A 14,074-nucleotide genomic window follows, 5' to 3' on the forward strand; every position below is an offset into this window, starting at 1 on the left:
CCATGCCGCCTTCTGCCTTTTGTCTTTGTAGGGTCGCTCTTTTGATGCGTGGATGTTTAGAATTCCAAATAAATGAGGTTATTGTTGAATCTAATTGCTTAAAGAACGATTTATTAATGTATATTGGTATGTTTTGAAATAAAAAAAGGAGCTTAGGAAGAATATTCATCTTAACAGTGTTAATTCTTCCAGCTAGTGTGAGATGAAGGGTTGACCATCTATGCAAGTCTTGTTTAATTTTTTTCCATGCAGACGACGAATTTTTGTTGATATAGAACTTTATGTTTACTTGTGATGTTTACCCCGAGGTATTTAAACTGTTCTGCAATGATAAAAGGTAGGGTGTCTAATCTAATATTATATGCTTGAGAATTCACCGGAAAGAGTACACTTTTATTCAGATTAATTCTGAGACCAGAGAGCTTTTGAAATTCTGTGAGTGCTGCTAAGACTGCAGGCACAGAATTTTCTGGGTCCGATATATACAGTACCATGTCATCTGCATATAATGAGATTTTCTGTTCCAGTCCTTCTCTGCTAATCTCCTTTATCTGATCAGTATTTCGACAATGTATTGAGCTTATTTTCAAATATAATCTCTTGTTTCTGTCTGAGAAGTGACATTACATTTAATTTAAATTGTAACTTCTTAAAGCACACAATAAAAGTCCTAGGTCTAGAGTTGTTCGATCCCCGTATGCAATAAGCTGCAGCTATCTCAGTATCTGATTTAAAGTCCTCTCCAATTATTTTGGAGAATAGTTTAGCTATGAAATTAACTGGGTTTGGACTTTCGCGATTCTCAGGTAGACCTTCAATTATAATATTATTTCTTCTGTATCCATCTTCCAGAGCAGCAAGTCTGTCTCTGAGTTTTTTGCATTCAGAATTGGCAGGTGTTGCTTTTCCACCAGCGGTGGATGCTAGATTTTCGGCTGTTTCAATTCGAGTCATGAATGTCTGCTTAACATTCTCCAGCTGATCAGCAAGTGTGCTCAGTTTAGATGAATTTTCCTGAATGTCCTCCTCAATTTTTTCCCAGCATACATTTAAAGGCCGTCTCAAAGCAATTATATACGCGTTTCTTCGAGATTTATTATCCTGCCGCAGCTCTTGCAGCTCCCGCCGCAGCTTCTCACTTGTCCTCTCACTTATCTTCTTGCTTACTCTCTCGCTTGTCTTGAGCATACTATTTATTTCTTTCTTTATGTCATTCTTTATCTCTTGCTTGAGCTCAGCAATCATCACCTACAGTTCGGACAGATCATTTCTGCTTTCGTGCACCGTAGGCGAAGCGGTAGGCTCTATAACAGCCAATGTTCCCAGCTCACGAGGAGTATGTGAAAGTGCGGACTGCAAGGCCTTTTCCAGTTTCAAGTGATCTTCTCCAATCGGCGAGCTATCAAGACCTGCATCACTTGCACATTCGCTCCCATTTTCGCTCTCAACTGGAGGCGATGCAGCGGACCGTGGTCCCGAGGAGTCTAGGCTTTCGCCTGTCTGTTCCAGGTCAGTCTCTGACAGGCTGTACCTTGAACTAGAATTTGGACTTGCCTGTCTAGGCTTGGATGTAGCTTTAGGTTTCTTTTCCGTTTCTTTTTGAGTCCCTTTCTTGCCGACCATGTTTATATATACTTGCATATACTGTAATAGAACCCTCGGGTTGGATAAATACAGGATACCTCTGGATAATAAGAAATAATAGAAAAAAATAACACCGCTGCTAACGGAGCTCCGCTTCAGACGTCCATCTCCTGCAACGGACGAGACCAATGCAATGGCACAACTTTTGTCCTTATGTTGAAAAATGGCATCTACAGACTCCAATCAGTAGAAGAAAGCCGAGGTATCTTATGAAGCAATGAAACTTATATGAGGAATCACAAGCAGTTGTCACAAACATTATTTTTTATATGGGGGGACGGGATTGGGGTGGGTCACATAGAATAGCTGTTGTGTAACTGAAATGTCTGCAGATCCTCTTTTTAACATTAGAACAATCTAGACAAGTACATGCTATTCAGCCCAAGAAAGCTCGCCAGTCCTATCCACTTAATTCTTCTCAAAAAACATCAAGTTGAGCTTTGAAAGTCTCTAAAGTCTTACTGTCTACCATGCTACTTGGTAGCTTATTCCAAATATCTGTGGATCTCTGTGTGAAGAAAAACTTCCTGAAATTTACCCTTAATGAGTTTCCAACTGTGTCCCCATGTTCTTGATGAACTCATTTTAAAATACAACTCTCGATCCACTCTACTAATTCCCTTCATAATTTAAAACACTTCTTTTATGAATCCTCTTAATCTCCTTTTTCTTAAACTGTAAAGGCTCAGCTCTTTTAATCTTTCTTCATAATTCTCCCACTGTAGCCCTGAAATCAGCCTCGTCACTGTTCTCTGGAGCTTTTCTAGTGCTGCTATGTCCTTTTTGTAGCCTGGAGACCAAAACTGCACACAGTACTCCAGATGAGGCCTCACCAGTGTTTTATAAAGCTTGAGCAGAACCTCCTGTGACTTGTACTCCACACATCAAGGCGCTATATAACCTGCCATTCTGTTAGCCTTCTTAATGGCATCTGAACACTGTCAGGACTCCTAAATCAAAAGGTGGACTCTCGATTTTCAGACCTCAAATTGTTTATTCAAATCTAACATTTTTACTTCCTATTTGTAAAACTTTAGATTTACTGACATTAAATTTCATCTGCCACAAATCTGCCCAAGTCTGTCTGCTGTCCAAGTCCTTCTGTGATGAATTCACAGATTCCAAATTATCTGCCAATCTTGGTATCATCTCCAAACTTACCCAGCTTGTTACTTTTATTCCTATCTATATCATTTCTATATATAAAAAACAGCAGCGGCCTCAGCACTCCCCCCTGCTGGTCGCCACTCTTAACATCAGCCAATTCTAATGAGTTTCCTCACACCATCACCCTCTGCTTCCTGTGTCTGAGCCAATTCTGCACCCGTCTAAAAACATCACCCTGAACTCCCACTTCTTTTAACTTGATGCCCAACCTCTCATGTGGCACCTTATGAAATACTTTCTGAAAGTCAAGATAAATAATATCATCTGCTCCACTTTTATGATATCCTTTTGTTGCTTCCGCATAGAATTGCAGCATGTTAGTAAAACATGACCTCCTTCTTCTGAGCCCATGCTGACTGTTCAGAATAACTCCTGTCCTTGCCATTTTCTGCTCAATCTTATCCTTAATAATTCCTTCCATTAATTTTCCTGTGATGCATGTTAAGCTTACTAGCCTGTTGTTGTTTGAATTTGCCTGAACACACATTGTATATAACAGAATAATATTTGCCATTTTTCAGTCCTTTGGAATCTTCCAAGTGCACAGTGACTTCCTAAAAATATTTGTCAAGGGTTTGTATCTGAACTCACTAGCCTCCTCAAGAACTCGAGGGTAAATATTATTTGGTCCTGGTGATTTGATTGATTTCAATCTGTTTAATCTGAGCAGCTCTTCTCCCTCTACAATTCCTAAATCACTCAGAACTTCCTTAGTAGTCCCTGTTACCTCTGGGAGGTTATCTACTTCCTCACTTGTGAAGACCTCAGAAAAATTTGAATTTAGAGCGTCACCTATTTCACTGTCTGTATCTTTTAATTCCCCTTTACTATTTCTGATGCACTTTACCTCCTCCCCAACTGTTCTTTTATTACCAAAATACTGAAAGAACCTTGTAGGGTCATCTTTCATTTTATCTTCTGTATTCCTCTCCCACTGTCTTTTAGCCTCCTTAATATCCTTCTTAGTGATAACAAAACAAGATGCAGAAGACAGAAAGATATGGAAGAAGATGATCCACTGTGGCAACCGTTGACTGGAGAAGCCAAAAGAAGAAGAAGTAGAATATCTTCTTAGTGGTTGCCCTCATGTTCTCAAACGCCCTACAAGTCAGTTTGGAGTTATTAGTCTTATATGCCTTATTTGTCTGTTTTTAACTTTGTAGTTTCTTTTTAAACTCTTTATTAACCCACTGTGGAGTTTTAAAAAATGCCCTGTTAATTCCAAATTTAGCTATGTATCCGTCCTGCATTACATTTTTAAACTTGTTCCACTGCACCTCGACTGTCTTCACCCTTAAAAGCTTGTCCCAGTCTATCTTCCTTAGACTTTGCAGCATCTGCTCAAAATGTTCAACTTAACAATTTTAGTCTTTGCATCTGCACTCTTAGAAAACAATGAGAACTGTATTATACTATGATCACATGACCCTAATGGTCCAATCACCTCTACACCCTCAATTCCATCCTGATTATTAAAAAATACTAAATATCCAGAAAGGTGTCCCCCCATTTTGGTGCTTTAACATGATGTCTTAGAAAAACAAACAGTCACTCATTACTTCAAAAAACACCTGCTGTTGTGCTCCACCATTTGCAAGGTTATTCCAGTTAATATTCGGATAATTAAAGTCCCCCATGACTATAATATGTCCTTGTAATCTTGCCTTTTTAATTTGACTAAAATGATGTGTGTTGAAATTGCTGTCTGCATTGGGTGGTCTATAACACACTCCTAAAATAAGGCCTCTTTTCCTAATGGTTTCCAGGTGAAACCACATGTCCTCACGAAGATGGGCTCATCATCCAACTGAAGTGGACTTGAATTTAAATTCTGTTTGACATAAACACCAACTCCACCTCCTTTTCTTTTCTGTCTATTCTTCCTAAAAAATGTGTATCCTTCTATGTTACTTATTGCTATAATATCATAATTATGCTCAGCTACATACAACTCCAACTCACTTGCCTAATTTTTGATACTTCTAGAATTAAGGCAAGCTATTTTTAAAGTCCTTCTATATTTAAATGTTGGGTTAGAATTTATATTACTACGCATGTTTATTTTTACACTATTGTTTATTCCTCCATGTATTGTTCTAAACCTGGCCTGTTATGAACTCCCTACCTGACCATTCCCTAGTTTAAACAGTCCTCGACAAGCCAACTCATATGCCTCCCCAATTCATTGGTGCCCCTCTGGTTCAGATGTAACTTGTCGCAGTGGAGAAGGTCCCATCTGTTCTAAAAGGAGTCCCAATGCCCCATAAACCTATACACTTCTACCCTGTACCAAGATTTGTGCCACACGTTAAGCCTTCTATTCTCCTTAGTCTTATGTGGACTGGCGTGTTTCATAGGCAGAACTTCTGAGAAGACTACCTTGTCAGTTCTGCTCCTCAGCCTGCCACCTAACTCTTTGAATTTGGATCACAGAACTGACAGACTACCCTTAAGCATGTCATTTGTTCCAACATGGACATTGACAACTAAATCCACCCTTCCAGGGAAGTCCCCCATCACATGTAATTATTTCCGCCATAGGTACAAAAGGGATGCTATTGAAGAAAAAGTGCCCCATGCTGGATACAGACATTAACAAAGCATATCAAAAAACATGGTGCTTCTTTGTGTGATTATTTATTTCATAATCACCTTTTTATTGATCAAATTTTGGCACAAATTACCTTCCATATGTTCCTCCCAATCGATATACCAGCCTAATTTAATACACCTGACTGGAATATTCTAAAGTTCTTTCAGAATCGTGAGGGACACACAACCAAATTTTATCAACTGACAAAGTCACAACAGTATCGAGCTCATGTTAACTAGCAAAATGTTACCAATGTTAGATTATGGCTGACCTTGACTCTGTGTAACCAATGGAGCCGACTATTTAGATGACATTTTAGCTACTGTAATCATACCTTGCAGAAAACAAAACATCAACATTTGATATGCTAAACATAACTAATGAATCTCTAAGGGTAAATTTTTGCATGACTTTTTGGGGTCAGAGTGCAGGAGCAGTTATTATATAAATGAAAGCCCAACCTTTTGTTCTTAATTTTCAGTGTACCTGTTCTGTTCTGGGACATTTGTTTCCATTTCTTATTTTTTTTTCTTGCCCCTTTTACCCTTTTTTAAAAAAAAAACAAAATCTACTGGTTACTCCAAAGGTACCATCATGAGTAAATAAGCCAGTTCATGCCAGCTATGCATGTTTTCGGCTTGTATGTGCAATGGTTTAAATATATACATATTTTGAATTTTTACTAAAACATAAGTATTTTATAAACGCTATGCCCCTGCATTTTTCCCCTTCTTAATAGGTTACACATAGCCTAAATTACAAAGCTTAAAAGCTGTATATGTATAAAAGTGAGGTAGCAGTGCTAAGTTACAACTACAAGTTAATTAGTGAGACGACTTTAGCAGTGTTGTCATGTACAGAACTCCCCATCAATGATCATCCATCCATCCATTCTGCTACATCCTAACTACAGGGTCAAGGGGGTCTGCTGGAGCCAATCCCAGGGTGCAAGGCAGGAAACAAACCCCTGGCAGGTCGCCAACCAACCGTAGGGCACACACATACCAAGGACAATTTAGGATCGCCAATGCACCTAACCTGCATGTCTTTGGACTTTGGGAGGAAACCGGAGAACCAGGAGGAAACCCACGCAGACACAGGGAGAACATGCAAACTCCACACAGGGAGGACCCGGGAAGCTTAACCGGTCTCCTTACTGCGAGGCAGCAGTGCTACCACTGCGCCACCGTACCGCCCACGACCGCTGGATATAGCTTGTTAATAGTGCTAAAAACTCAGTGTCAGTGTAGCAATATGGCAGCCAGTAGGGACAACCACATTTGCTATGGTTCTGCACCAATGCCACCTAGTGCTGCTGAAGTCGTGAACCAACGCAGTGAAAAGAAGTTACTTTGATTATTGAAATATGTTGGATCGATCGTAGGAGCCGAACGTCTGATGGTTGAGGAACTCTTGAGTCGAGAAGAGAATGGTGCGGAGGACTGCCGTCAGGGAGTGATTGACACTAGAAGGAAGATAAGGGGTTGTACCCTGAACGGGGGAGCTGGAAATGGAAGTGAGTTTCTGGATGACGACAAGGTTTGGTATATAAGGGTGAGGTACGAGTGCAGGGGAAAAAGAAGCTTCAGTGTAGGGAATCGGAATTTTTTTTGAGGGTGTCCTTCAGGGCCACAACATGAGAGATTTATATGTAATTATAAATAGTTCTAGGGTGGCACAGTAGCACTGTGGTAGCGCTGCTCCCTCGCAGTACGGAGACCTGGGTTTGATTCTCCCCATGTCTGCATGGGTTTCCTCCCACAGTCCAAAGACATGCAAGTTAGGTGCATTGGCAATCTTAAATTGTCCGTGGTGTGTGCTTGGTGTGTGCGTGTGCCCTGCAGTGGACTGGTGCCCTGCCCGGGGTTTGTTCCTGCCTTGTGCCATGTGCTGGCTGGAATTGGCTCCAGCAGACCCCCATGACCCTGAGTTAGGATATAGCGAGTCGGACAATGACTGACTGACTGAATAATGTTATGCAATTTCATAAGTAGTGTAGTAGTGTAGTTTTGAATTAAAAATATAATGTGGTTTCAAAGGTTATAAAGATTGTATAAAGTGCTAATATGTTTCAAAAATAAACTATTACATATTAAATTGAAAATTATAAATCAACTTTTTCAGGGTGGGGAGGGGGTGCAGAATTATGTGCTTTGGCGTAGGGCATAAAAATGTGCAAATCCGGCCCTGACTCTGATACAGCCCCCCACTCTCCATTTTTTTTCATTTTGTCTACATCAGGTATTGGGCTGGTTGTTTTTTTTTTTTGGGGGTTATTTGCTATTTTTAAGCTGGCCTTGAGCTATACATTTTTTAAGAACCTGGCAACCCTGATCAATACTCAAAACTAAACATTTACCTAAATATGATGATATGGTGATATACAGGTCATACAATTCAAAAGCCACAAACTTTGTGTTTTGAAAATAACACCTAAAAGTAAGTCTTTCCTTGTCTACTTTAAAGTTAAATTAACGTTAGCTGTTGTGTTATTACCTGCCATAAGATACATTCTGACTTTACATAAATAAAGGTAAATCTTTTTGTTGAAAGTACAGTAGAATTGAATTGTAATGGTGGAAAATTGAAAGTTTATGCAAGGACAAATTTGAAATACTTAGGCAAAAGTTTTTCATCCTTCCAGAATGAATGCCTGTGCTTCTGTAATAAGCTTCTCTTTGTACTTGCAGCTATGCAGTGAGGTGTCACTGTGACTGAAAACGATGCAAAAACTGTTCGTGAAGTTGCCATGGAAGCAGTGAAACTCTTAGCTGTTTGCTCTACAAACAATACATTCTGTCTTAGATTCATTACAGTGTGACCAGCAGGGTGTGTTGCAGCACACCAAACCCCAGATACCACTGCATCAACAGGAGTCCCAATTTAAATAAAAGGTCTAACCTCAAATATATACCTTAAACAAATGTTTCAAGAGGGAATAAACCAAACACAATGCAACTCTTCTGCCTCATTTTCCATCTCTCCTTCCACTCCTCCAGGCAAAGTTTGTCCACTTCCACCCAATGGCCTGTACTGAAGCAGGGCTGCTGCTTTAATGTAGAACCCATTAATACTTCTGGTGTCACAATATTTTCCCTCAGAAGCACTTCAATATAACACTGAAGCCCCACAAAGTAGGGACCATCACTCACTCTCGGTGCCCAATGGTGGAACACAACCCAACAGGGTTGTCCCATGAAACTATATAAATATTTCAACCTGCACTGTGGATATCTGTTAAGGTAGTGAAAGCCAGGGATGTTGCCACCTAGCGTTTTGATGAAGAATTTAACAAGTAAATCTTCTGTCCTTCCATTATACTGGCCTCTAGATCCCAGCTGGGATTCCAGTCTATGCATGTAACCCATTACAATGGCCATTTCAAAATCAAGTAGTTTTTTTTTTTTAATTTGTTCCTACATTTACATTTATATTTTGTTATTTCTATAGTAACCAATCTTGCTAGAACTAGCACTTTCAAATAGGTGTACAGAAATTAAACGGACGCTCAGATCTAATGCTGGCTGCTGTTTGATTTGCCTTTGTCTGGACAGATAGTCACGGAGCTGGACAGTTTGACATCCGTGGCAGAGCGACGGGCACTGAGCAGGCTCCTGTAAGTCATGAAGAATCCACTGAACAGTATTATCATCAGACAGAGGAGCAGCCCCAGGGACATACTGCTATCACCGTCCTGCTCCACTGACAGACCGAGGAGACCCCACACTATGCAACTCTTCAATTCCACCCTAGGTTGGGGGTGGGGGGGTAAACGTTAACTTTATTCAAAGTTATTGTCTGTTTTACCTGCATTTTCATCACTCTTTAATTTAATATTGTTTTTTTTTATTATTTTTTTTATCAGTATGCTGCTGCTGGAGGATGTGATTTTCCCCTTGGGATTAATAAAGTATCTATCTATCTATCTATCTATCTATCTATCTATCTATCTATCTATCTATCTATCTATCTATCTATCTATCTATCGTCCACGCACGCGCGAGTCGGAGACCGCGGAAGGATCTTGACACACCTGGGAAGACATTCGCCGGCAGGGAATGGTGGGGTACTAACTTTCTCCCTATGCTTCCTTACAGAAAAAAAGATGCTCCGCCACCATAAGGCCGGGTTTTGCCCGCACCACGTCTACTTCCACCCTTCCTCCGCCATCTTTCCTGACATCATCGATCCCATCCTCCCTCACGGTTCCTTCCCAGCATTCCTCCACTTCCGGCTCCTCCTCTTTAAAATGGCCGCCGACGCCATGCTAAGGCGTCGCGCATATGAACAGTTTTGTTTATATTTTTGACCGTTCTTTTTTCAATATATTGTGGATTGTCGACAATATACGGGGCCGGAAAACCCCAAACCTTTTTGCTGTCTCCTCCTTACTCTTTTACACTATCTATCTATCTATCTATCTATCTATCTATCTATCTATCTATCTATCTATCTGCTTAAATTGGGTTTGTGTGGGTACCGAGAAGGTTACAGTCGTTAGATAATGTAGGCGCCTGGTACTGCTTTGTTTTTCTGTACTCCCCTATGTCATAAATTAAGATGCAACCCAAATCTATGGATGACCTAAAAATGAACTGTTATGTTTTTTTTCTGTTCTCCATTGGCTAATGAACAAGCTAAGTGATAAAAGAGAGAACATTGTTTTCTTTTGGGTCAGTCTGCCCAAAACTCAGTTGGCTGAGCTGGGGGGGGCTGTCTCGCAGTTTTAAATTCACCAAGAATAGATATTAAAGAAATTGCTTTAAAGCTTAAATTGGTGTTTATCTCGTTGTTTCTCAACTTCAGCGCTCACACTATCTATCTATCTATCTATCTATCTATCTATCTATCTATCTATCTATCTATCTATCTATCTATCTATCTATCTATCTATCTATCTATCTATCAGAGCCTGTAGTACTAGGGTGTTGTACCGTGTTAGCCATTATGAAAGTAGTGAGAAGTCAAGCAAAATGACCCCTTTTATTGGCTAGCTATAAAGATTATAAAGTGTAATATTTCGAGGCAACTCAGGATCCTTCTTCAGGCAAGATACAGTGGGATGCAAAAGTTTGGGCAACCTTGTTAATAGTCATTATTTTCCTGTATAAATCGTTGGTTGTTACGATAAAAAATGTCAGTTAAATATATCATATAGGAGACACACACAGTGATATTTGAGAAGTGAAATGAAGTTTATTGGATTTACAGAAAGTGTGCAATAATTGTTCAAACAAAATCAGGCAGGTGCATAAATTTGGGCACCGTTGTCATTTTATTGATTCCAAAACTTTTAGAACTAATTATTGGAACTCCAATTGGCTTGGTAAGCTCAGTGACCCCTGACCTACATACACAGGTGAATCCTATAATAAGGAAGAGTATTTAAGGGGGTCAGTTGTAAGTTTCCCTCCTCCTTTAATTTTCTCTGAAGAGTAGCAACATGGGGGTCACAAAACAACTCTCAAATGACCTGAAGACAAAGATTGTTCACCATCATGGTTTAGGGGAAGGATACAGAAAGCTGTCCCAGAGATTTAAGCTGTCTGTTTCCACAGTTAGGAACATATTGAGGAAATGGAAGACCACAGGCTCAGTTCAAGTTAAGGCTCAAGTGGCAGACCAAGAAAGATTTGGATAGACAGAAGCGACGAATGGTGAGAACAGTCAGAGTCAACCCACAGACCAGCACCAAAGACCTACAACATCATCTTGCAGCAGATGGAGTCATTGTGCATCGTTCAACCATTCGGCGCACTTTACACAAGGAGATGCTGTATGCGAGAGTGATGCAGAGGAAGCAAAAACAGAGCCACCTGAGGTATGCTTAAGCACATTTGGACAAGCCAGCTTCATTTTGCAATAAGGTGCTGTGGACTGATGAAACTAAAATTGAGTTATTTGGGCATAACAAGGGGCGTTATGCATGGAGGAAAAAGAACACAGCATTCCAAGAAAAACACCTGCTACCTACAGTAAAATATGGTGGTGGTTCCATCATGCTGTGGGGCTGTGTGGCCAGTGCAGGGACTGGGAATCTTGTCAAAGTTGAGGGACACATGGATTCCACTCAGTATCAGCAGATTCTGGAGACCAATGTCCAGGAATCAGTGACAAAGCTGAAGCTGCGCCGGGGCTGGATCTTTCAACAAGACAACGACCCAAAACACTGCTCAAAATCCACTAAGGCATTCATGCAGAGGAACAAGTACAACGTTCTGGAATGGCCATCTCAGTCCCCAGACCTGAATATAATTGAAAATCTGTGGTGTGAGTTAAAGAGAGCTGTCCATGCTCGGAAGCCATCAAACCTTAATGAACTAGAGATGTTTTGTAAAGAGGAATGGTCCAAAATACCTTCAACCACAATCCAGACTCTCATTGGAACCTACAGGAAGTGTTTAGAGGCTGTAATTTCTGCAAAAGGTGGATCTACTAAATATTGATTTCATTTCTTTTTTGTGGTGCCCAAATTTATGCACCTGCCTGATTTTGTTTGAACAATTATTGCACACTTCCTGTAAATCCAATAAACTTCATTTCACTTCTCAAATATCACTGTGTGTGTCTCCTATATGATATATTTAACTGACATTTTTTATCGTAACAACCAACGATTTATACAGGAAAATAATGACTATTAACAAGGTTGCCCAAACCTTTGCATCCCACTGTATATAACTGTAGCTAAGCGGGCCTGAACATGACATGAGGGTCGTGTCATGTGGATGTCAACATACTAGCGCGCGAGGGGCTTGTCTCCAGATGGCAACGCCAACATACGGGCTTCACTGTGACTGAAGTGCGACGATCACTTGGAAGATAAAATCTGTAGGCAGCTTCGTGTGTGTGCATCTTCCCATAATTCGTTTTCAAATCCTTTCGGTTATTTCAACGGAAAGTAATTCACGGTTCACCTACCTCAGATCAAACGGTTTGTCACTGGGGACGCTTCTCGACATGAACCCTTCAGCCTGGCACCAGGAGTCCCCCAGTGGGCTACTGTCTATTTGCCCGTATTGGAGTTCTCTCGTGTAGCCGCAGTCCCCGCTGTTGCAGCCCCAGTAAAACTCTTGATGACAGTTACTTCGGAAAGATTCTTTGTATCGAAAATCAACCTGCAATTAAAGGTAACAGACACGTGCATGGTGCTTCGTTATATACATGCTGTACTTACAAAACTAAATATACATGATGGTATTTGTGATAAACGGCTGATACCGAACAGACCAATTTAAATCAGCTTTCTTCTAAAACAAGTTATTTACGTGTAACTTAAATATGTTACATTTTATAACCTTTTTTTTTTTTTTGTTTGGATTAGTTTCCTAGTTCTTTATTTCTTTATTTTAATATTCACTCCGAGGTATCTATCTTAGATGAGAAACTGCATTGCGATATTTTAAAATGCGACTTTATGGATAAGTAGAATCGGTTAAATGTGCATCACTCTGAGCATACCCGATATGTGCCGTCCCGATTCCTCCCTTTCGGCGTGAATGTCATGATCCCACCCTGCATGTGGGATGCCAGTCCGATGGACAAGACACTCCATGAAACGAGAAACACCAGCATGCCGGCTGCTGACATCTTCCGTAGCTTGTTTTATTATTTTGTTTTCCTTCTCTTGCTTTTATAGTTTCTCACATGCTAATGATGACCAGCCCCAAAAATACCATGAAGAAAAATCACTTCTGCTTCCTGATCGGCGCATTCCTCAGAGAAGCTGATGTTCTTGGTGTACAAAGTGCTTAGTTTACGAGCAAAGATTATAAACGAGGTGGCAGATGTCAAAAGAGCAACGACGTAAATGTTAAATTAACACCAAAAAGTGTACACAGTGTACGGGATGCTGAAACACAGGGAAGGCGCTATATAAATAAAATGCATTATTATTATTATTATTATTATTATTATTATTATTATTATTATTATTGTTTCCATTTATACACTTTCAAGTTCAGATTTAACGCTGACTATTTTAGCTGTGAAGTAAATATCTATCTTACATTTTAATAAAGACGCTGGCCTCCAGAGCTTTATCTTCTTAAGTATTTCATATGTTTTATTTATTTATTTAATTCTCTGTTGCCTGCTGCAACTATTCGTTTAAACTACTGCATCAAAATTATTATTATTATTATTATTATTATTATTATTATTATTATTATTGTTGTTGTTGTTGTTGTTGTTGTTGTTGTTGTTGTTGTTGTTGTATTCTTGACTGTGACTTGTTAAAACTCCTAGCATAAAGTATGTTTTTCAACATTTGCCTAAAGTGGTCTTTGTAATCATGATGGGTTACAATTGATTACACACACACATATATATAAGTTGCTTCGGAGGAGCAACAATGAGACGACCCCCAAAACAGAAATGAATGGTTTAACAGATGGGGGCCACTGACATTTTTCCTTCCTCATCTGTTTTGTCATTTGTTTTACATTTGGCAACGGTCAGTGTCACTACTGGTGGCATGAGGCCATACTTGGACCCTTCAGAGGTGGCACAGGTAGTCCAACTTCTCCAGGATGGCACATCAATACGTAGCAGTGCCAGAAGGTTTGCTGTGTCTCCTAGCACAGTCTCAAGGGCATGGAGGAGATTCCAGAAGACAGAACGTTACTCTAGGAGACCTGGACAGGGCCCCTATTAGAAGGTCCTTAACCC

At 40.0% G+C, this 14,074-nt stretch overlaps 1 protein-coding gene across 2 annotated transcripts in view; it reads right to left on the reverse strand.

Annotated features, from left to right (window-relative positions):
- Positions 1-13,017, reverse strand: part of LOC120514762 (mucin-5AC-like) — a 70,764-nt gene extending 57,747 nt beyond the window's left edge. For both annotated transcript variants that reach the window (XM_039735309.1, XM_039735302.1), the window contains exons 1-2: positions 12,866-13,017; positions 12,326-12,522 (exon numbers count right to left, since the gene is read on the reverse strand). In XM_039735309.1, coding sequence (XP_039591243.1) covers positions 12,326-12,522; positions 12,866-12,994 — 326 coding nt within the window. In that variant the 5' untranslated portion in view covers positions 12,995-13,017. The remainder of the gene's footprint in view (positions 1-12,325; positions 12,523-12,865) is intronic.
- Between the last annotated feature and the right edge of the window lie 1,057 nt (positions 13,018-14,074).

The sequence above is a fragment of the Polypterus senegalus genome, chromosome 1 (genome assembly GCF_016835505.1).
Source record: "Polypterus senegalus isolate Bchr_013 chromosome 1, ASM1683550v1, whole genome shotgun sequence".
Classification (NCBI taxonomy): Eukaryota; Metazoa; Chordata; class Cladistia; order Polypteriformes; family Polypteridae; genus Polypterus; species Polypterus senegalus.